The sequence below is a fragment of the Leuresthes tenuis genome, unplaced genomic scaffold, assembly GCF_036924035.1.
Source record: "Leuresthes tenuis unplaced genomic scaffold, fLeuTen1.0.hap1 SCAF_9, whole genome shotgun sequence".
Taxonomy (NCBI): Eukaryota; Metazoa; Chordata; class Actinopteri; order Atheriniformes; family Atherinopsidae; genus Leuresthes; species Leuresthes tenuis.
Window position 1 is genome coordinate 5,079,021 of NW_027325363.1, and position 21,497 is coordinate 5,100,517.

Here is a 21,497-nt window from a genome sequence, read left to right on the forward strand (position 1 = left end):
TCCAGACCTCTTACATCTTCTGAACAACTGCTTTCAGCCATTCCCTGATTGAGGTTAGTTTGTAAAGGAGCTTTTACAAAGGCAGCTTCATAGCTGTGGCAGGTCTTCCACTGTCAATTAAATGTGCCCTTTTTATTCAAGCTTTTAAAACACCCTTGTTCTCCTTGGCTTTTAACTGCATTTCCCACTGTAAGTATCCCAATGTTTTTACCTTTCGGGAATTCAACAATCTGTTTGTTTTCTCTCTTTTGCTAATCTGCCTGAGCATATTTGATTTGTTTTACTATTGTTACATTAATGTTGTGTACAGCACTTTGGTCAGTTGTGGTATGTGTCCTCGACATACTTCATAAATACATTTGATTTTGTTTGATAAGAAGTATAAATGTGTAATAATGGATGCACGTGGTATTGTATAACACTTAGTGTGGTTGACAAAGCAAGAAAAGTGCTTAATGTATAATGCGACAATGGAAATGTTATAAATTTACCCAAATATCTGTAAATATGTATATGGTATGCTGGATTTTGTGATAAATTAGTATACAGAAGGAAGTACAAATCATATTCAAAACTAATAAAATTTATAACACGATATATATGTATTTTTACTAGAAATAACTAGCATAAATAACTGGATTAGGCAGGTATGGATGGATGGATGGATGGATGGATGGATGGATGGATGGATGGATGGATGGATGGATGGATGGATGGATGGATGGATGGATGGATGGATGGATGGATGGATGGATGGATGGATTCTGTAATCTTGTATTAAATACGAGGCATCTCCAGTTTCAGTAAGCTTTTTTTTTAGCCATAGCTACAATGTCTTGCTTCTGTGTGCTTGTGTCTGTGTAATTGGTTGGTTAATTAGATGATTAAAAATGCCTTTCACCAATAATTTGCTATTTTTTTCCTTTGGTAATGAGACAATATACCAAAGACTCTTAGGGATGGGGCAATAATAACAGTGATGATGATGCTTCATAATCAAAATGTCACAGATAAATAAAAAAAAAGAAAATAGTGTTTCACTTTTGATCACATCCATCCAACATCCAGAGGGTATTCAGCAGCCGCACTTTTGTAACCAGATGTTACCAGATGCTTCAAAACTGCAACACTTACATTTTGATTAACTCAGTCATGACAAACCTTAATTATAGGATAGAAACTTTCCCAGGAGTAGAGCTGGTCAACATTGTAGTATATTACTTTATAGATTCTTTGAAGAATGATGGTTTGAAGATTCATATACTCCACTCTTACATGCATTTTTTTCAAATTCTTATGTTCTTGCCAAGCAAACTTTGACCTTTTGTGTCACTTCATCCTGATATATTAATGCAAATAAGCTTTGGTAAATAAATCATGAAATATAAAAAGAAATTAATAGGCACCAACATAAAGCATATGTATCGCTCTGCAAACAATTTAATGATGCATTCCTTTGAAATAAGGAAATCACCTGCTGCAGGCAGTACTCGGGAATAGTCTGAGCACGATACAGTCAGCATTTCAAAATGTGCAATCTGGGTTTTTGTCCATTTACATAGTTGGAGGAACACATTTCCTATAAACTCATTTCCTTTTGTTGTCATCACCCAGTGTTTGCTTTTGTGTTCGTTTATCAAGTCTGCTTATACCGTAAGTATGAGTGTGTGATTATGTGCAGTCAAAAGCACAGAAATGGTAACCCAACAGTAAACAAACTCTTTTCAGGTGGCACATTGCATCACAGCGCAGTGTTCTGGAATCATCCACTCAACAAAGTGACTGGGTTGAATGATCCTGGCTGATTTTACACGGGTACTGACAGACAGTATGATTACATAAACAATTTGGTTAAGTTGATGCTGAATATTCAGACAGCTCAACTGAAGCATTGAGACTCTGATACTGTAGTAACTTGGTTGCAGAGCAGCTGTGTCACCTTTGGGTGTCCTCCACAGAAGGTGGGAAAAAGCCCACTTTTTTTCTTCATTACTTTGTTTGTCATTTTTGGGCCTTTTAGTTATCTCAATAGACTAATAGACCTATTTTCATACCTATTGAAGGGGTAGTCTGTAGGTTTCACTGATTTTAAGTCTGGACTTGGTTTGTGAGTCTTGACTTTGCTCAAGGAGTCTTAAAGCACAACAGAGGTTGTTTTCTAGTCTTTTATATTCTCATTTTGATAGGACTGAGATGAATAGAGCCAAGATGTAAGTTATATTAGGGTGATTTTTTTTCCAATCAGACAGGAAAGGCCTGGAGTGTTTTCTATAAATTTGCAAGGACATATTCTACATTGTGGCTTTGAAGGCTGCCACAGAAGCTTGATTCAGTTCTTTCTCTTCTTAGCAATCAATTCAGCTAAAAGGATATCTTTAAAACCCCTAACTACTGAAAAGCTTCTGGCCTGAAAAGGTTGTCATAACAAACCAGAAGAGAATACTTGACCATTAGCAAAAGAGGCAGTTTCTATTTACAATTTGAATTGATTGGCTTGAAAGCAAATTATCCTTGACTGGCACACATGGACGTCAGTGACAATAACATGTCATGTGTGGCTTTAGACGAAACAAAATCTTGGCTATTTTTAAGACTTGATGAGTGAAATAAGTGCAGTTTATTGGCATCAAGAGGGTGTCGTGATCAGGAGACTGTGCATTATTTAGTGACTTCTAAACACACCATCAGAATGAAAATGTAGTTTTCATATGTGGGAAGTCTAGAAGCTTTAGTCTGACAGCAGAAACATTCACAATCAAAATGGAAACAGCCTTTCTGGGCAATGGGAGGTTGAAGTAGCTTGAAAATGAGTGTGCTGATAGATAGTTAAAACCATGTAACTTAGCAAGTGCTGCCATGCATGTGATCCATCTGATTATCCTCTGAGCTGAGATTTTATCCTGCTGCCACTGCAAAAGTGCCTTCTTGCTGAGCTGTAGCTGCTGGATCCACATTCACAGGGATAATGCAAGCACAACACTTCTGCACAGTTTCAATATGAGCTCAGAGGCAGAAAAGTCAGGGGTGCAAAGTATTAGTGCAGCTTTTGATGTTGGAAAATAAAAAAACGTATGCCAGGGGGTCCTTTTTTACATGAGAAATGACCACACATTTTACTTTATTACTTTATTTTTAGCTACATTTTGAATGACAGCAATGAAATGACAAAGAAAATAACATAAATGGAATATATTGTTTTGACATTTGTGCGTCATATAATTGAATCATCTTTTCTTGTAAGTGGGCAACAGGATGTGACTTTTCCTACATCATTAGTGATTGATTTGATCTTTATGTTGGAATGAGTGACATTTTCTGAAGTGCTCCCTGAAGAGCATTCAGTCTTATCAGAATTCTTTCACTACTATTCACATCTGCAGGCTACTTACAAAAATGCACAAGAAAAAGTGATCTTTTCTTGTACTGTGACTGAAGACATCGGGTTTCATAAACAGGCCAAATAGCTGCCAAATACACACCATCTGAAATGCTGTAGGCTATTTGTGTTCAGTGGTAGGTCATCATTTTTGGGTTTACTCTCTGTTTTTGGAATAGAAAAAGAAACAGCATGGTAGTATTTTGGATTTGGATTGTTATGGAAAAATCACCAGGTTTTTCTCACAGCAACAGAATTATTCTTATGATAAAATGTATTTTTTCTCTCGTCATTCTTGCAAAAAAGACATTTTCCCCCTCGTTTTTGCTTCCTTATCTTACCCTGTAAAACATCAGTTCACATCTCAGCTTTAACTTTAACTCCAGCTCATCTATTTGAAACTAAAGTTTGCAAGGACTGAATTTGATGGTTTACTGTAATATTTGTAGCACCCACCCTTTCCAAAGAAATATTATCGCAAAAGAATTGTCCTATTGGTGTGCGTAGTATGAGTCCCATATTGGATTTTAAAAGAAAAGTTAAGAATAAACGTGAGAGATCACATTTGGGGGTTTACTTCCATTCAGTTTACTTCCAATTGATTTCGTTTACTTACAGCATTATTTATCCTGCATAGGACAGTTTGCCAGTATGATGGAAAGAAGTATTGCCATCAAATAGGGACACTGAAAAAAACATATCTTATTATTTGAGTTTCACATGGCAGATTGCAAAATTCAAATGCCTCCGTTTGCATGTTTTCATATGAAAGCACAGAATGTGGTCAGAGGCTAGATGTCAAATGCATTATACATAAACTGTCCAGTGTTAGAAAGCTTTAAGTCATTTTGTTTAAAATTTAATCTTGAGCCACTGAGGTACTTTCCCTTCAATTTGTCCTACACTCTGCTGTCAAAGGGCAGAGGAGGTTGGATATCTTGTCGTTTTCTCAGGACCCACAGAGAGCTTAAGTCTCCCAAGATTTCTTGTTTTCTTATTTGAGTTCATGCTGGAAATGCCAGAGTTGATTTGTGTTTGAAGAAAAAGATAACACACTGTCAAAAAAAAACACTGTAAGGTTAAACCACCTTTTCTAATCTAAGACCTTCACCTAAGTCTTTACACTGCAGAGGAGATTAACTGCCTCATACAGTGCAGTGATGGCTTCTCCACGCTGTTAGGGCTTTTCCATGCTGTGCTGGTGCATGTCATCTTGGCAACATGAACATGTCACCACAGACCTTCCTGGAATGTCCTGTATGAATTATATCTGCTGCTTGAGGTTCACACAGCAAGTTTTTCTTTTAACATTTTGTAGTTGATTCCACCGGCTGTGAGAATGTGTCTGCTGGTTCCAACTTTGATCCAGTAATAAGATTTACAGATTTCTAGGACAACATTAACACTTTTGCTACAGTGCTCATAATTATTTGTAATCATCTGCTTCTTTGAACTGCAGGAGGATTAAATCAAAGTTCCCTTTTCAGCCTTATTCATAAAGAATGTAGATTTGAAGACATTATAAGCCCAACTGGTAAAAAAAATGACCAAGCACTGTATCAAGACATTATTTCAAAATGGTCAATCATTTATTTTTTTAAATAAAATTGCATGTTGTTAAATATAAAAGAAAATCAGAGCTTAGCAGAGCTGTTTTTTTGCTTCAAAATGTTAATATACAATATTCAGCCCATATACCTGCCTGCATGAGGATCCCATTTTGTCACCACAGAGTGTGACATGCGGTTTCCTTCTGTTAAGAGACTAACATTGAATGTATTCAAACATTTAACTTACCCCACTAAACTGGGGACTCTCAATAAAGCTAACAGTTCTGCATCAAAAGTAGAGATGCTCTCCAGGAATGAACACTTTTCAGTGTTTAACTGTTCTGGATTGCTGAAAACTTGGATTCTACTTTGTCAAAGTTCTGCCATATTTTTGGTGCACAATTACAAGTTGGTAACAGCTTAAATTAGTCATCAATACAACAGATGCCATGTTGTATAAGTCAGTGTTTGCATCACTTGCGGTAATGTAAGAATGTGAGACTGGGGCAGACTTGATTCACACCCTGTATCAAGTATTTATATATGAATACGTGTGTGTGAATTTATTTTATTAAATGGTTTTAAAGTTTTAAAGTTTACAATGGGCCATACATTTAAATCAACTCAGTCTAATTTTAAAAGGAAGGATTAAACCTGGAGCTACACCTCAGAATCTTCTGTCATCTGTCTGTCCTTTGATACATTCAGTGTCTCCTGGACAAAAGGAACAAAGGAGCCGAACCTCCTTTGGAGGCTGTACCTCCACCAGGTTTTACTTAGTGGGGTGTTCATTTCTTTGTGTGCTTCATGTTTAGACTGCACTGATATGGTTTATTGATCTCCACTAGTCTCCTCTGTCCATAGAATATTATCACAGGCATACTTTGGCTCATGAGACATTTTGTAAACATTAGTCTTGACATTTGTTCCCTCTTTGAATAGTTAAGTCAACCTAGACGTTTTGCTCAGACAGTGTATCCCTACTTGGCTCAATATACAGCAAACAGACCACTCTTGACTGCTGATGTTTTCTTTTATTTTGCTTAGTTTTTTTTTATTGCATAATTTGCACCAAACTTAATTTCTCTAATTTAGTTTGTTCCTAAATCCACAGCATGGATGCGTAACACTGGCTGGCTCTGAAACTACTTGATAATATACACACTTTTTAAACATGAATTTTTGGTATGCTTGAAATTCTCTTGTAGCTTTTGGTATTGTTACACTGTATTGATAATAGTATTTCTGAAACTCTCCTTCAACTCTCATGTCTTCACCATTGCAGTCAAACAGCAAAAGTCTTTGTTTTGGGGTCTAATTCAGGATATTTTATGTAAGTATTAAAATTTTACACAATATTTTACTCAAAATAGTGTGTTTAAAGTTAAGGGATGCCAACAATTCTGACCAGAACTGTAAAAGATGGCATATTGACATCTGTTTTGCACATTTCTGCATTGGTTGCAAAAAGAAAATGTCTAAATGCTATCATAAGGCGATACTGGCAATAGTGCTGCGGAACTTCTGATACTCAACACAATTCAGTTTCATTTACATGGTGCAAAATCATGACAAATGTTATCTCAAGACACTTCAAAGATGCAATGCAATTCAAGCCAAATACAATCCAATTCATTGTGATATAATCATAGTCCAGTCAAATCAAATTCATTACATTCCAAATGTCTAGTTAATACAAAGCCAATTTCAAAAAAGTTAGCAAGGGAAACTAACAGATTGGATCAAAACTTCTTTTCGATTCAATTCCCCATCCTGTGCAGGATCAGAACCAGACTCAGAAAAGAAAGCCATCTGCCTCCACCGGCTCTGGTGGTAGTACTGTGGTAATCATCAGATCATCAGAAAATGGAAAACACTTTCATCTGTTACCTTATAATTTAGCTTTTTACTTTTTCTTATCTGTCTCTGCATATCATCAAGTGAAAAATAAATTACATCCTTATTCCCTTCTAAGATTTTAAACAATGTCATGAAATACGTGCGCTGTTTTTGGCTGTGCAGTACCTGTCACGTGTTATTGTTAATCTGAGGCTAAAAGGACCAATAAGGAAGTAGGTAAAACCTTGGGGAAAGGAAAGAAGAAGCGTTCTTTTTCACATGACTGCATGTTGTTATGCAATGCAGTTCCTTTATCTCCGCAGCAGCTACGGACTGAGCCTTGATCAGTGGCAAAGGCAGTAGTTCAGAGAAAGTGTACCAAATTTCAATGGCTTGCCTGTGAATCAAGCACCTCAGCCGCTCAATCATGGGGCATCAGAGTTAATGCACCAAATGCAAGGCCCAACCCAAAGTTTTTAGCTTTCTCTGCTTTGTTTCAACAGCAGCTTCCTACTCACAGGCTAGCTGGTGCATCCAGCCAGCACTTTCCTCATGGAATGCTTTGCCCAGGGGAACTCTTCAGAGCTCATACAGAGCTGTCCTTGAAGAAGATATGATTTTATGTTCTCTGCCTTCTTAAATCCAGATTTATTTGATTTAATTCCCATGTCTCAGTACATTTAGCCTGCTTCTCCTTCTCCTCCTCCTGTAACCTTTCAAGGTGTTTGACTGAAAGTGATTATCTCCCAAAAGTCCAATGTCCAAAGATTCTGCAAAAAAAAAGGACATTGTTAATTCATACTGTGTATTTTATTCATAAAACTGGAACATAGTCATGTTATCTTGTGTCATACCCATAAATTTCCATTTTCTGTATATGCAGTGTCAATAGACAGTAATGTATTTCAGCTGCAAACTACATTCTGTTGACATGATTACATTTGTTTAAACAGCATTTCAAACAGCAGCATCTTCACTTTTTCCTTTCTGCCAGTGTCTGACTAAATAATAAGTCACGTATATGCTTTATTTGTAAGCTTCCAGTGTAAATGCACATACCTGGTGATGTTTTACTTGGTTGTAGGCATGTTCATCTGAAGCTCCTCAGCAGATAATTCTGTGACAGGATTTTAACCGTTCAAATGATGCACGCAACTCTGCATCTTTCTCCTGTTGCAACTATCAGAAGAGCCAGTGTCCACAAGAGGGAAGTGTTATCACATCCATCCTCCTATTAATTTGACTCCAATATTCTACCTTCACCGGTTTAATCCTATCTTGATGCTTCCAGAGAGAAGGATGAGCTGGCCGAGGGGCAGATACAAAAGAAGAAAATGTGGGTGTTAGGTATATATATAGTCCCTGATGGCTCAAGAGGTAAAATATATTTCCTTCAATCTGCACACACACACACACACACTCATGAGTCATTTTTCTGCCAGTAAGATCATCACAAGAAAACCCATCCTCCACTGCCATTCCTTCTGTGTTCAATCTAAAAAACATTATCTCACCTCAAGTGTATGTACGGATAACCACTTAGATCATGATTTAGCTCTCACTGACACAGATTAATTTATTGCTTGAGGTTATATGACCTCAGTGGTTGCTGCAGGCGCCATTGAGGGGATCTGTGGTGGTTCCCTGCTTAGCAGAAAACACCCCAAAACTCTTCTTTGTCAATTATTCAATCAGTTTGTAATTAATGGGGAAATCATTGATGACGTTGGATTATAAAGGTTTCACTGCCTGGAAATCATCTGGAAAAATGCAGCTCAAATGATCACTCTTTTCATATTATATTTATTTTTGTAAAATTTAGCTTGCAATTGGTACAAAATGAAGGAAAGTGACAAGAACATGAATACTCCTTAGTGACTATCCCAGTGGGTTCAGGTCGTTTTTCTCAGTGGGTAAACAGTCGGGTGACCTTTTATTATTTCATGCTTTCTGTATGGCTGGCCTTCCTTTCAATGAATACAGTTCCCAGACACGAACTGGTTGTTGTTGTCTTTATTTTCAGTCTCTAAAGCACGTTTACACGATAGATTCTGTTTTACTTCTGTTTTTGAGTCTCACATCTCTTTTGCGCAGAAAAAAACAAATCCCGAAAGTTTCGGCTGCTCTGTAGTTGCCTCAGGAGACTTCCAAGCATTATCTCAGCATGGCTGTGCTGTTGTTTCCCTTCATTCCCACTCAGTCTCTTCGACGGATTAATATCTACACTCCTCAGTGTCTTACTGCGCATTATTAGTACCTTCTAATCCAAACATTTTTTTTTCAAGCTGTTTGACTCGAGCGCATAGTTAGGGGGTCCCTGACTGGAGGGATAGCATGCGATTCTTTAGCTTTTTGCAGGACAATCCAGGCTCCTCCCCGCCACAACGTCACCCGATCCCGATCTCTCCCAGAGCGTCAACTATAGCCAGCAACATATCGTGGTGGCAGATCTGCGGAGCGGTGCGTGCATAGAGGCGAGCTACACAGTCGTTTTAATCCAAAAAGAAGGGGGCGCATCCTCATTTCGAGAGTTACAACAACTTCATCTGATTTCTCCCACTGGCGGTGGCTGCAGACAGAAGGAGTCGGGAACTTGCGGAACTAAAACAGGGACTGTGCCCACAGAAATCTGTTAGGTACAGTGTCAGTTTTGCCACAGAAGACAAAAAGTCGACACCGCCTCGGAGTTACTCTCCCGGTGTTGGAAACTTCCCAACAAAGCATCGATCGAGGACCTCCCGCCCACTTTACCTCTGATCCACAATACTGGAAAAGGGGGGAGAGAGAGTTCAGCAGCCGCAGCGGTGGATGGAGCAACAAAGGCTGGATGGTTAAACTGAAAGAACCCGTCTGATGAGAACCCAGCACTCCTTTCCCTCATCTACTATTCTCTGAATCACACAGAAACCCAAACGACAACTCCGCAGCTGCTTGGATCTCATTCTGGGGACCCAGCCAGGTTCTCCATAGTGCAAACTCTCCGCCAGCCACGGAATCGCCGCAGACGTGAAATTGATGCTTTGGCACGGAGCAGCTCACCACCGATCCTCTAGTTTTGCACCTACTGCTCAGTGAGGGAGGTAGACTAGTTTGGGCCGAAGTGGGATTTGCAGAAGTTGCATGCGTGGTCTTTGTCGTCTCGAGTGAGCTCTGTCCATCCGCTCTCAGGTTATCAGACAAGATCCGGATAGTTGAGGTGCCATGGCGGTGTGTGTTGGGATATGGGCGCTCCTGTTGGTGCTGCAGATTCAAGGTAAGCCACAGTCATACATAGATTTCAGCAGGGAACCATCTGTCTTATTTTACAATGACCTCCCTGCTCTGTGTGTGTGTGTGTGTGTGTGTGTGTGTGTGTGCTGCATGATGTTCAGTAATGACACTCAATACATGCATGAAGATGTGGATCGATTGCATGGTTTGTGTTTTCTGACAAACGACTTAAAGAAAACTGGTTTCTGTCTTAGAAGCCATCCGACTTTAAACGGCTGCAGAATACTTATTTGGCTGCCAAATTATGAAGTTACCCGAACAGCAGGCAGATGGCGATATGTGCGAGTCATGCAGGCCAGCAGTCTTCAAGTTTCAATACTTCATTTTAATGGCAACTCGGAGACACAAGACTTCTGTGAATGATAATTGAAACATGTTATGCTCTGCTCCTGCCTGTTCCTTGAATAGCAACACCTCTCTTCAAATCCTGTAGTTGAAAATCTGAATGGAGTATTGAAGCCTTTTTTGTTGTATTGTTTTTTTTACGCTTTCAAAAAAATAAAAAAATCTTAAATGTCATCACACTCTGAAATATTATCTCCCAGCCACTTAATTCCCCAGAAAGCCAGTGTATGTGTGTGTGTGTGTGTGTGTTTGAAATGGTGTTGAGGCAGACACTGGTGGTTGATAAATGGATGAATGGAAGGATATTTTGACACTGATCAGCCTGACATTAAAGCTTTCCAAAGTGAGTAATTATCTAAATGTGTGGTTAAAAAGCCTACTTGACTTGGAAGGAGAACCATTATTCAGCGTCCATTTGGGAAACAAAACAAGCCTACAGCAAGACGTGTGTGTTCGTGTGTGTGATCTGATATGCTGAAGGGGTTTTTACGGATTAGCTGAAAGTTTACTGCTTTGTTTACATCTTTGACTGGTAAGTTGTGTCTGGAGCCTCCATTTAAAAATTTAGAAACGGTGGGGAGTCAAGTGTACTCAAGAAATATCAGATGGTGTTTTGACGGGCACTGACGGCCTCATTTTCACAGGCAGACTGCTGCTTGTTTTTGATGTAATGCTTTGTTGATCATACTTGCAGATCCCATTTAAATCTAATAAATCTTTCCCAGTGGAATATTTTGGTGCATCCCTTTTTTTCAGCTCCTTTGAGCTTGAGAACAACTTAGATGTTGACCTTGTTGGCGGTGAAGCTCCTTGTGAGGTCATGTGTTTAAGACTGATTGAATACTTTGATCAAAAGCTCTGTCTGATTTATATTGAGATGATCCCTTTGCTTGAGGAGAAGATCAGGATTAACTGGTTCTCTTGGGATTCACGGTAAAAATCTTTTGAAGCTGTTCAACGAAGGGCATGGAAAATGTCTCAAAAACTGCTCTCCACCCTGGAAATGTCTTTTTTGAGTAAAGCTGGAGCTGTTTTTGAAGCACAATTAGACATTGTATAAATACCCATTGCGTTCATTTATTTTCTTTTTTTTATAAAAACCAAAGTTAACGTGTTCAGACCTCCTCATGAAGAGAAACGCTTTTCATTTTTGGGATTACGCTGTTGTTTGGACCTTTTCTTTTGACATGCAAAAACAAGAATTCAGTCTTTCACCCTGAGGTTAAAGGGCGTCGCCATAAATACCCACTTGTCTTTGATTGCCTAATTGATTTACAACATGTGAGGCACAAACAAGTGAGAAATGCCCTGACAAATGCAAGTAGCAGCAACAAGCCTGTTGCAGGCATCCACAAGGGAAAACCATTTGTGCTTGTCATGGTAATAACCATTTGTGGAAAACACAACGGTGCCAAATTCATAGACGGAGAAATACTCTGAGCTGCTTGCCAAATAGATTATCAAATAAAAGGAAGACTGAGTATAATGGATCTGTGAATAACAACAGCAGCTTTGCTTCTGCATTCTTGTAGCAGTACTCAGGCTGCCCTGTATTCCAGACTGATATTTAATTGAGTGTGAATTGAGTTAGCAACCAGGTGGCTGTTTATAGCTTGGCTGCATTGGCAGGTTCTGGTGCTGTACCAGCCCATATAGATATTACTCTGAGGCGTGGCATTAGAAGATCGTCCAGCTCGAATTCCTCATCTTCGTCTGACTTATTATTTGGGAAATTAACTGTGAATGGTGGGCGTGCATCAACTTTTAGATGTGTTATTCTTCAGTATTGGAAATTGTGTTGCTGTCTTTGTGATAACTTGGCAGTTTGCAAGCTAAAATCATTCTGCTGCAGACCCCTGTTGTTAAGTTCTGTCAAGCATTCCATGCAGTTTCTCAAATGAGTTTCTCTTGAGTGTTTTTGTTGTAAGCCTCACTATACAACTGTATTACTTTTTGTGTCGCTGACCTTTTGATTTTCATGTGAGGCCCCCTCGAGAGATTTAAGTCACAAGTGATGTTTCCTGTTAAGTTTTTCGTGTACAGCTTTTTTCTTCCAGCGATTAAGGATTACTTTGACAGCCAACTACTTGATTTCTATTCACTCCCTTGTCACCAGAGCCTGACACACAACACTTAATTTTGACTTGTGACAGATGGTCACATGCTGTGCTGCAGCACGGTGTATTTGTTTTTCAGTTTCCTTTGAAGCACATAAAGCCCCTTTGTGTCTGAAATGTCATGAACTACAGTTGGATTGATTGATTTTTGGAGTTTGGGGCTTTGAGAGGAGTTGCAAACACATTTGTGTGTTCAAATAAATGTTTGATGATGAGAAATGAAACGGACAGAAATATGCTTCCTCTGATAGATGAGTGACAGATTGAAGGAAGAAATGCAGCGCACTCCAGCACTGATTCTACAAGTCTCTGGAGGGATGAAATACCTCTGGTGGAGAGCACTGTTCACAAATTCGCTTCATTTTCATACTTGTCAAAGGACCCCTCATGCCTCATGGGCAGGAGCTGGAAGAACTTGGACCGAACCATTTAAAGCAAGCTGCCCCCTCCTCACATATATACACCTTTACAAAGTCACCAGCATATATTATGCTTTGCAACCCGACTATTACACATCTAATTTCAGCAGACCTTTCATGCTGACTGTCTAATAATCACATCCTACTCTGACGTTTTCTGTTACCTGAGGAGTTCTTTGTTCTTTTTCAGTTTTACTTTATACACTTGCTACTGCACAGGCATCCCAGTCATCAGCCGTGCACTGTTGACCGTAATATCCTACATAATGTGTCCTCCGTAGATGTTAATACAGATGTCACTTTAATCAGTGATTTATTGAAACACAAATCACAAAGTTGTCTTAGTGACCCACCTGAGCCCAATAGTTAACGCTTTTTCAGTCACAGATATTTTGTCCTCTCATAAAATCAGAATCTACTGTGCATGATCAGTATTTTCATACATACCACAAAGCATGAGTCAATTGCTTAATTGTTGCATGTAATGCACCTGGGTGGATGCACCTGCATTTGCTGTTCCCCCACTCACTCGCTCCTGGTTTTCCTTTAATTTGTCACCTGCCTTTATGTCACTGAGGGAACACTGCTGGCCTTTGGAACAGTGTAATTAGTGTTTTCACTTTGTTAATTTTTTCCCTCTTTCAGAGAAAACTGTAATTGCTGCTCTGTGGCAGTTTGCATTTCACATGGATGACAGTTGTGATATAATGAAATGGAGAGTGTCACTATGGCATTGTTGGGCCTTGATGGCTTCAGTTTGAATGCAAATTGCTTTGATCCTCAGTCCTTTGAGGAGCCTCCCTTTGGTCCCTGCTGAGGTGATGGATGGGTGCGAGCGCTGCGAGTCCTGGGAGACTAGCTTGAGGGGAGTTGACAGGAGATTAAGCTTTGCTTTTGCTCTAGCAACTAATGGAGGCACTTGGCCACTCAAACTTCATCTCGCACAGCATTTAGCTCATTGTGGTTCTGCTGTCAACTCCTTAGCAAATCCTCCTTAAAACACAGCATGGAATGTCTCTGTAAAGCGCAGATTCCGTTTTGTGTCTGCAGTGACTGTGGAAATGGAGTGGCTCCTCATTCATTTCAGGGGCCATGTCTCTTCTTTCTTAAGTTTCCTTCCATAAACCTCACCAGTCGATCTTTCTCTGTATGTTTCTCTGTATGTTTGTGATGCCGACTCACCGACTCCTGTTGTCTCTGCATAAAGACTGTTTATCACACAACAGAATAAAACATGATGTTTAGCAGTGAGTCTAAAAATGGAAAGGTTATGACAAATGATCCTTATATGTTGAAGACTGCACACTTAGTATTGAATTCTGAATGAATATTGAATTACGACACGTTCACCTTTCCAGTAGTTTGGAATCTGTAGTTTCCATGCAGCATCTTAGTCACTATAGACAATGAAAAAATGCTTTGAGGCCTCGAGTGGGGAGCGTACAGCTCTTGTGCATGTCCCTCTGATGATGAAATGGTTTGGATCGGATCCTCTGTCACTGGATGGAGCTATTTTAGGGGATAGGAAGGTTTAGTCAGATATCAGAAGTAATGTTTGTCCCAGACACCAGCCGTCTAAGGACACCCTGTTGTGTTTGAACATGCAGTTCGATATCATATGCAAGGCTTTCTTTTGGACATTCTTTCAGGGTATACAGTAGTTTCTGGCAGATGTCCTCTCCTGCTTATTGGCTGTCTTCACATCAGACTGCCATCATGTTGGATCACACAGTTATCAGCTACAGCTGCAATTTTATACTTTAAATCTCTGACTTTCATCTCTGTTTGAACTCAAATTGCAGTATCAGCAAAGTGAGAGAAAAGAAAATCAATAATAAGCTCAAATTTGGCCCTGAGTTTCTTTCTTACTTAGCCGATCCTTGTCAAGGGATTAAATGGTTAAATTCCCCTCCTGCTCTTTAGAATGAGAACGGAACGGACTAACTATACATGCCCCATGTTTTCCTTATCCCTCTTCACATAGTTGCTGCAGCATCATTAAGTCGACTTATTATATTCTTTGGGTAAATATAAATTTCAAATCAAAACGTGAATATTCTCACAAGGCAGTCTGATCCTAACAGTCTGCATTGTTCTCATGTGACATCTTCTTGGATTACCAATAGCTTGTAGAGTGTCTCTGCAGTCTTTCACCCTTTGTGCTCAGTTACTGTAGTTACTACTCACAAATTTATTTCTTTACAAGAGCTGCATCCATTCCTGTGTTTTTCTTTCAAGCTGTCGTGCAAGGAGAGTGCAGCTTTTTACTGCATCATTTTATTGTTTTTTTTTCATGTAGTCCTCTTGTATTTTCTGCTTCACTGGTTTAAAAGAAGAAGCCATATGGGTATACCATTCTTTGCTCATTATGTCGGGGTCTACAACTATGGTATAGCATTTATTCATGAGCTGATTGAGCAAGTGTATGATTCCTGGCCTTCCACTAAGGCTTTGTGCCCTTAAAATACAGCAGATCTGATCAGTACAGCTCCCACTCCAACGTGTGAGTGCCTGAACAAGTCATTTTTCAACAGGCAGCTGGGGTGATGTACCTCCATTAAGGAGCCAAGAAGAATAGGAAAGTAGCTTGTGAACAACCCGCTGAGTCTGAGTGTGAAGGGGAAAATGATTCCCTTAAGTTCACAGTTGATTTAAATGTTTAAATTACACGGTTACATTTTGAACCGTGCCACAGGAAAACCACCAAGTAGTGTTGCAGGAAACACCTTTAAATTGACGTGATCAGTTGTGTGTGTATCTTGGTCAGCTCTGTGGAACAAATTGTGCAATACTTGAAGTTTTAAAACTTGATGGACTAGTTGATGCTGTTGCCGTGTTTTCTGCTGCTTGTCTCAGGTGAATTTTGTGCTGACTTGTGCAGTCTGTTGACAAGAGCTGGCCTGCACTCCTGCCTCTACTGTCTTGGGTCAAATTGATGAATCAGTTCAGTTGGCTGACATAGTAGACCAGAATAGGCTATAAATTAACCATAAGATAGAAGTTCCTCCCTGAGAACAATAGCATTCTGTTGTGGTTCTTAGCTTCCATTTGGTCATTTCAAAGTACACAAGTTTATAGTAAAACACTGGCAACACTTTAAAGTTTTTTTTACAGTGTAGGATTAAGATCAGATTTTAGCAGTCATACACAAAATTTCTCCTCTGCTTTAAACCCATCCAGGTTGGCACCTGTTGAACCACACACACACACATGCACAGTTACACACTCATAGAGACAGATGCCATACACTGGAGCGGTGGGCAGCCAATCCCAGCATGGGGATACAGTGCCTTGCTCAGGAGGTGGACTGCCACCCCTCCAGCTGTCTTTTGAGTGGTAAGGATGGGAATCGAACTGCCAACCTTCTGTTTTTTGGACGATCCACTCTAACGACTGCGCCGAGCTCACTCTAATTTACTTTAAAAAGTATGTCAAAGTACATTACGTCAGATGTAACATAACTAATCTTCATTTACAAAGGACAAGAATCCTTTTTTGTGTATTTTTATTAAACAAACAACAACTCTTGAACTCGAACATTAAAAATGACATGCTACTGTGACGTCACGGTTTCGAGAAGTGGCTATTTATCCGAGCAGTAACGTTTTCAAACTCAGTGACGGCATTAGAGTTACTGAAAATGAAGTGCGACGCATCAGTCGTTGTCAATGCACTGCATGGAGTCAGCATAGCAGAAGGTAAGTCTTTCCCTGCACCCACTGCATTCATGTCAGAGCTTTGCTAATCTAACGTGACACTACATAAAACCTGAGCAAGTGAACTGCAAACATAATGGAACAAACAAAGAACAACTCAGTGTGACAGAAAATGTACTTTTCAGATCTCTCCCTTAAGCTTTATTACTTGTGTGTGTGTTGGGGGGGTGGTTGACAGAGAATAGTCTTTTATGATTATAATTAGCAATTTTCTACTGTTATTTCTTAAGCGATGGCATTAATTGTTAATTTCGATGTGAAGCATGACTACTTAACTGCAATCCATAATGACTTTGAAATTGTAAATTTACATTGGGGTCATTAGTGCACGAGTCCCGGTTTAGTCTTTTTTTCCACATATACTGCCTTAGATATGTTGGAAAAAGACATTTTTTCTTTCAGGCGCTGGAGAATTCTTGCGCTTTGAGCAAATCTTGTTAAAACAAAGCATAATTTTTCTAAATTTATGACCTTAAGAGGTCGGCTTAATTGACACTAAACATTTGCAGAAACTATATCCAACTTCTGAGTGCAAAAATCCATATCAGAAAAATCATATCTGTTAAGACTATTACATGCCTTCCAGCTCACTCACTGCATAGCCATCCACTCAAAAGTACCCTTAGGCTCAAACTGAAATGGAGTTTTAAGTTGCAGAAGATATTCAAATTAAAATATTGAATGTTTCTTAAATTTAGCAAATGTTTCCATGTGTCATAATGGAAATGTTTAGAATTAAAGCAGTTTGGAAATTTCAATCAGGGTGACACATCACTCAGGCTTGCACGAGCCTCGAAGCTGATCTCCTGCTGGAACTTTAATTTTTCTGTTACTTTCTACAAAGTTTGCTGCATGCATCCTCCTCCACTTCTGTCTTCCGTCGCCCTGTCTTCTCTCTCCAATCTCCTCACTCTGCCTTTGAAAACGGTGCGTGCTGAGTGTTGGCTTGGTTAGCACTTGATACAAAAGGGGGTTTGTTTCATGAAATGTTTCCCTTTTTAATGAGTGATGGTGTTCACTCATTTAATATTCCGTGCTGATATCTCTCCGGGAGCTGACTGTGCTTCAAAGCAACAGCGTGGTTGTAAATGGGAGTGGGTGAGGGGGGTGCAGTAACAGCGGTGGTGGTTGAATGAAGGAGGGGCGGGCTGCTTAGAAAACACAAACACAGGTTTATTTATTCTCCCTGACATATAGCTAAGCTCCCAGTGTGCCGCAGCTTGGTGCAAAGCTCCTTAGTGCCCTCGTCCTGTGCAGACAGACTTGCAAAATATGACTGATAACAGGTCAGCTCATATCTCACTCAGCGTGTGTCTCCCATCCCTGCTGTGATCAACTTTATAGACAGCAGCTCAATATGAAAGGTTTTCATTGTTTACATGATAGAATTTCTTTTTTTATCCGCTCACATCACAGCTGACATCTCGTCTCCCAGGGTTTTTCACTGTTTGCGAGATTGAGGTCATTTTACAAAAGTTGTTGAAATCCTTCATGCGGCACAAACTTTGCTTTGAATGAAGGGTACATGATCACAGAGGTGGCCTGTAGGTTGGCCTTTCCTTTGACATAGTGTAATGTAAAGGTAACATAGTTCACTGTTGAGTCCCAAGTTTTCACTGCTGATTTGCTTTGTTTTCTGAAAGTCAGCTGTGCTGACAGGACTCCTTTTTGCTGTATGTCCACTCTCATCCTCAGCACACTTCACAGGGTATGTAGATATTAGCAGATATAAATACACTCTTGTAGGTCAGTAATCTAACCACTAGCCCCACTCCAAAGTAAGGAAAGAGGCTCTAATTATCTCTCAGTCAGGAGCTTTAGGATACTGCGTCTGTGTGCATGAGCTCTCAACCTATTTAAACACTTGACTTGTATGCATCAAAGCAAAGCTTAAAGCAGTGCACAGTATGGCAAATATAGCGCATCACATACAAGAAAAAGGCAGGAAGCAGAGCATTACGTCTTGTTCTTTTCATACCTGACATTCATTAGGAGTAGCTTGTGTGAACACTGACCAAAGGGACTCATGAATACAAGATGTGCACACGCTCTTTACACTAGAGGTCTGTATCAAAGAAAATGTACACCGTTCTGCTAGATTATTCGGGATTGTCTGGTTGGAAAGCAGATCACCCAAATGAAGCCTGCTCTGTGTAATATTTAACATGTTACAAGTGCAGATGTTTTTTTGCATATATGTTGTAAATTGTTTCAATTATTGCCTGAGGTGGACCACTGCTGCGACTTAATGCACTACATTTGCTTGTTAAAGAATTCTGGGAAGTGTGTTTTTAAAATATCACATAAAATGTACATTTTAAAGGTTTTAATCAAGAGAAGACTCTTCATGGGTCAGTTTATGGGGGAAATACAATTGGTGAAGGTTAGAGAAAGATTTACGTCATATTTGACCTATTTCGTGTCACCAGCTGGCATTGACATTTTGACAGGGTTACTTTTTACTATTTTCCCTGAAGGTAGATATTTCTAATACTGAATAGTTGCATATGAAATGTCTGCTGAACCCTCCCCCCATCCACCTCTCCTCCTCTTCAGTTTAAGTCTTCCAGCTGAATGACTTCTGTCATGGGTTTCCACATGGGAGCTTCTTCTCTGCCAGCACCTATCCTCTGTGGCTGTGGGTTTGTAAGTAGAACTAACCAGTAGGAAATCTGGAGTGTGCATTGACACCAGTATCAGAATCATAAGGGGCCAGTTTGTATCATGCAGCAATTGTCACTTCAGCTGTGAAGATACCACAAGTCACATCAAGCCAGAGAGACAGAAGGTTGGGAGTGTTAAGGGCTCGCCATTCTTTTACCCACCCGTGGAACATATGACATACAACATTAATGTGATAAGTTATGTGGATGGAAGTGGCCATAAGAACACCCACTCACTGACCCTGTGCCCTTTTAACTCAGCCTCACAGATGCAGAATGAACAATACCTTTTCCTGTCTTTGTTGGACTCCAATTTCTTCCCCCACATTATGTTCTTTTTACATTGAGCATAAGTAAATATTTATTTCAGATGGATGCAGATTGATCCCAACACTCATACCTGCTTTGTCAGCATTCCAAAACTGAAATGAGAAGCTAAAGAGGAATGAATGCCAGAGTCAAAAGGTTGATATGAATGGTGTTTGATACAGCATCAAAACTTTTGAAATACCTTTTTTTCTCATTCTTACCGTCTACAGACTCAGACCCCTTAGGTTTCAGAGTTTCAGCTGCTTTGCTGAATGGATTTAAGTACTGTACCTTTCTTCCTAAGTTGCTGGAAAAAAAAAATTCCAGGGGAAAATAACTGGCTAAATGTAAAAAGAACTGAGATTTACATGCAGCCCCTGCGGGGGATGGGAGTTAGCACATAGTCATGCTGTTCCTGAGTAAGGCTATGTTCCAAGGGTGATTCTACTTTGTCTTGAAAAAGTGTTCTTGGCTGAAGTTCTATTTAGGCTCATTGGGACTGCCTGCTGAAAGAAAAAGACTTGTGCAAATAAAAGTTCATTCAGTTTTTTCCAGCTCATTAGGTCTTTTTTGTTTTCAATGTGGGAAGCCAGCAAAGTCAAATCAACTCCCATTCTCCATTAATACTTTCTTCAAACATATGCATCGTTCATTAGATAATTATGAGAATACCATTACACATAAATAAATTAAATTAAAGCTCTGGAATAGGCTAAAGATCACATTGTCTGTTAGATTAGTTTAATTAAAGCTTTCCTTAATTTGAGTCATGAAGCTCAATTAGATCTCCTTCAACAAGTGGGTTCAAATTGAGATTAAAAGGAGAAAAATGCTCCAGTAGACTGTTCAATATGTGATGAAAGTAGTTAAAACTGATTGGATTTGCTCCACATCGCTTTGTTCCAGATCCTCACTGCTGTTTCACATATTTGGTTTAGGGCTGTGAAAAAAAAGGGGGAAACTCCTGCCAGAGTTTGATGCTCCAGTGACAGTAGTCCTAATAATAGAAACGATTCTGTGTGTTGCCATTTGAGATATGAAGGGTTAATCCCATTGATTTGCTCGAGGGATTAGTTTGAGTAATTCTGGGGGAAGTTTTTCTGACCAGATTCCGGGCCAGTTTGTAATGCACTGCTCTTCCCGATCTCCCTAACCTCTCTTTTCATTCTCACACTGCTGATGCTGTGTGACTGGCATGGGGTTTGTATTTGTTTTTGTTGGGAACACCCGGGGAAGTGGTGCACTGATGCATAAACACACATGTGTGTGTGCGAGGCCAATTGCGCAAATGCACGCGTCTGTGCTCAAGCTCGAGGCAGAAGCAGTTTCTCCTTGCCGGCCCTGCTCCCCCCGATCCTGACCCACTTTCTTTTCCTCGCTCGTCGCTCCCTCTTTAATTGCCGCGCGGCACACTGAGGCCATCTGCTCGACTGAGGCCTGTCGCCATGGAGATGCTGGGAGGCTTTACGGATTTGCTGTGGACTGACCAACAGGGAAATGGAGGTCAGGGAATGGGGGTAGGGTGTTGGACAGAACTGTATCAACGATAGTGCGATAGTACACCTAAAGGATACATTAAAAAATGGTCAGAGTGATTCCATTAAACATAAATCATATCTTTGCTAAATCACCTTTCCAGGATTTCTGATGTCTTTATTTCTATTGATCTCTGAGATGTTTTTCAAAGCCTAAGAACTGTGGACTGAGTTGAACTCTGAATTTGACTTGAAACTTGAAAATAACTGAGATGAATATTTGGGTTTTATCTGACACCAAGGTCGAGTTAGAAATTCCACAAGATAAACTGAAAAGTTTCATTGTCTTTGTTTGCATTTATACTGAATTCTTTCATGACTCCCAAGGACAGAAAAGTTTCCTTCATGCTACAAATTA

At 39.8% G+C, this 21,497-nt stretch overlaps 1 protein-coding gene across 1 annotated transcript in view; it reads left to right on the forward strand.

Moving 5' to 3' along the window:
* Positions 1-9,144: 9,144 nt before the first annotated feature.
* Positions 9,145-21,497, forward strand: part of nectin1b (nectin cell adhesion molecule 1b) — a 76,567-nt gene continuing 64,214 nt past the window's right edge. Inside the window, exon 1 of the mRNA XM_072391985.1 lies at positions 9,145-10,018. Coding sequence (XP_072248086.1) covers positions 9,967-10,018 — 52 coding nt within the window. The 5' untranslated portion in view covers positions 9,145-9,966. The remainder of the gene's footprint in view (positions 10,019-21,497) is intronic.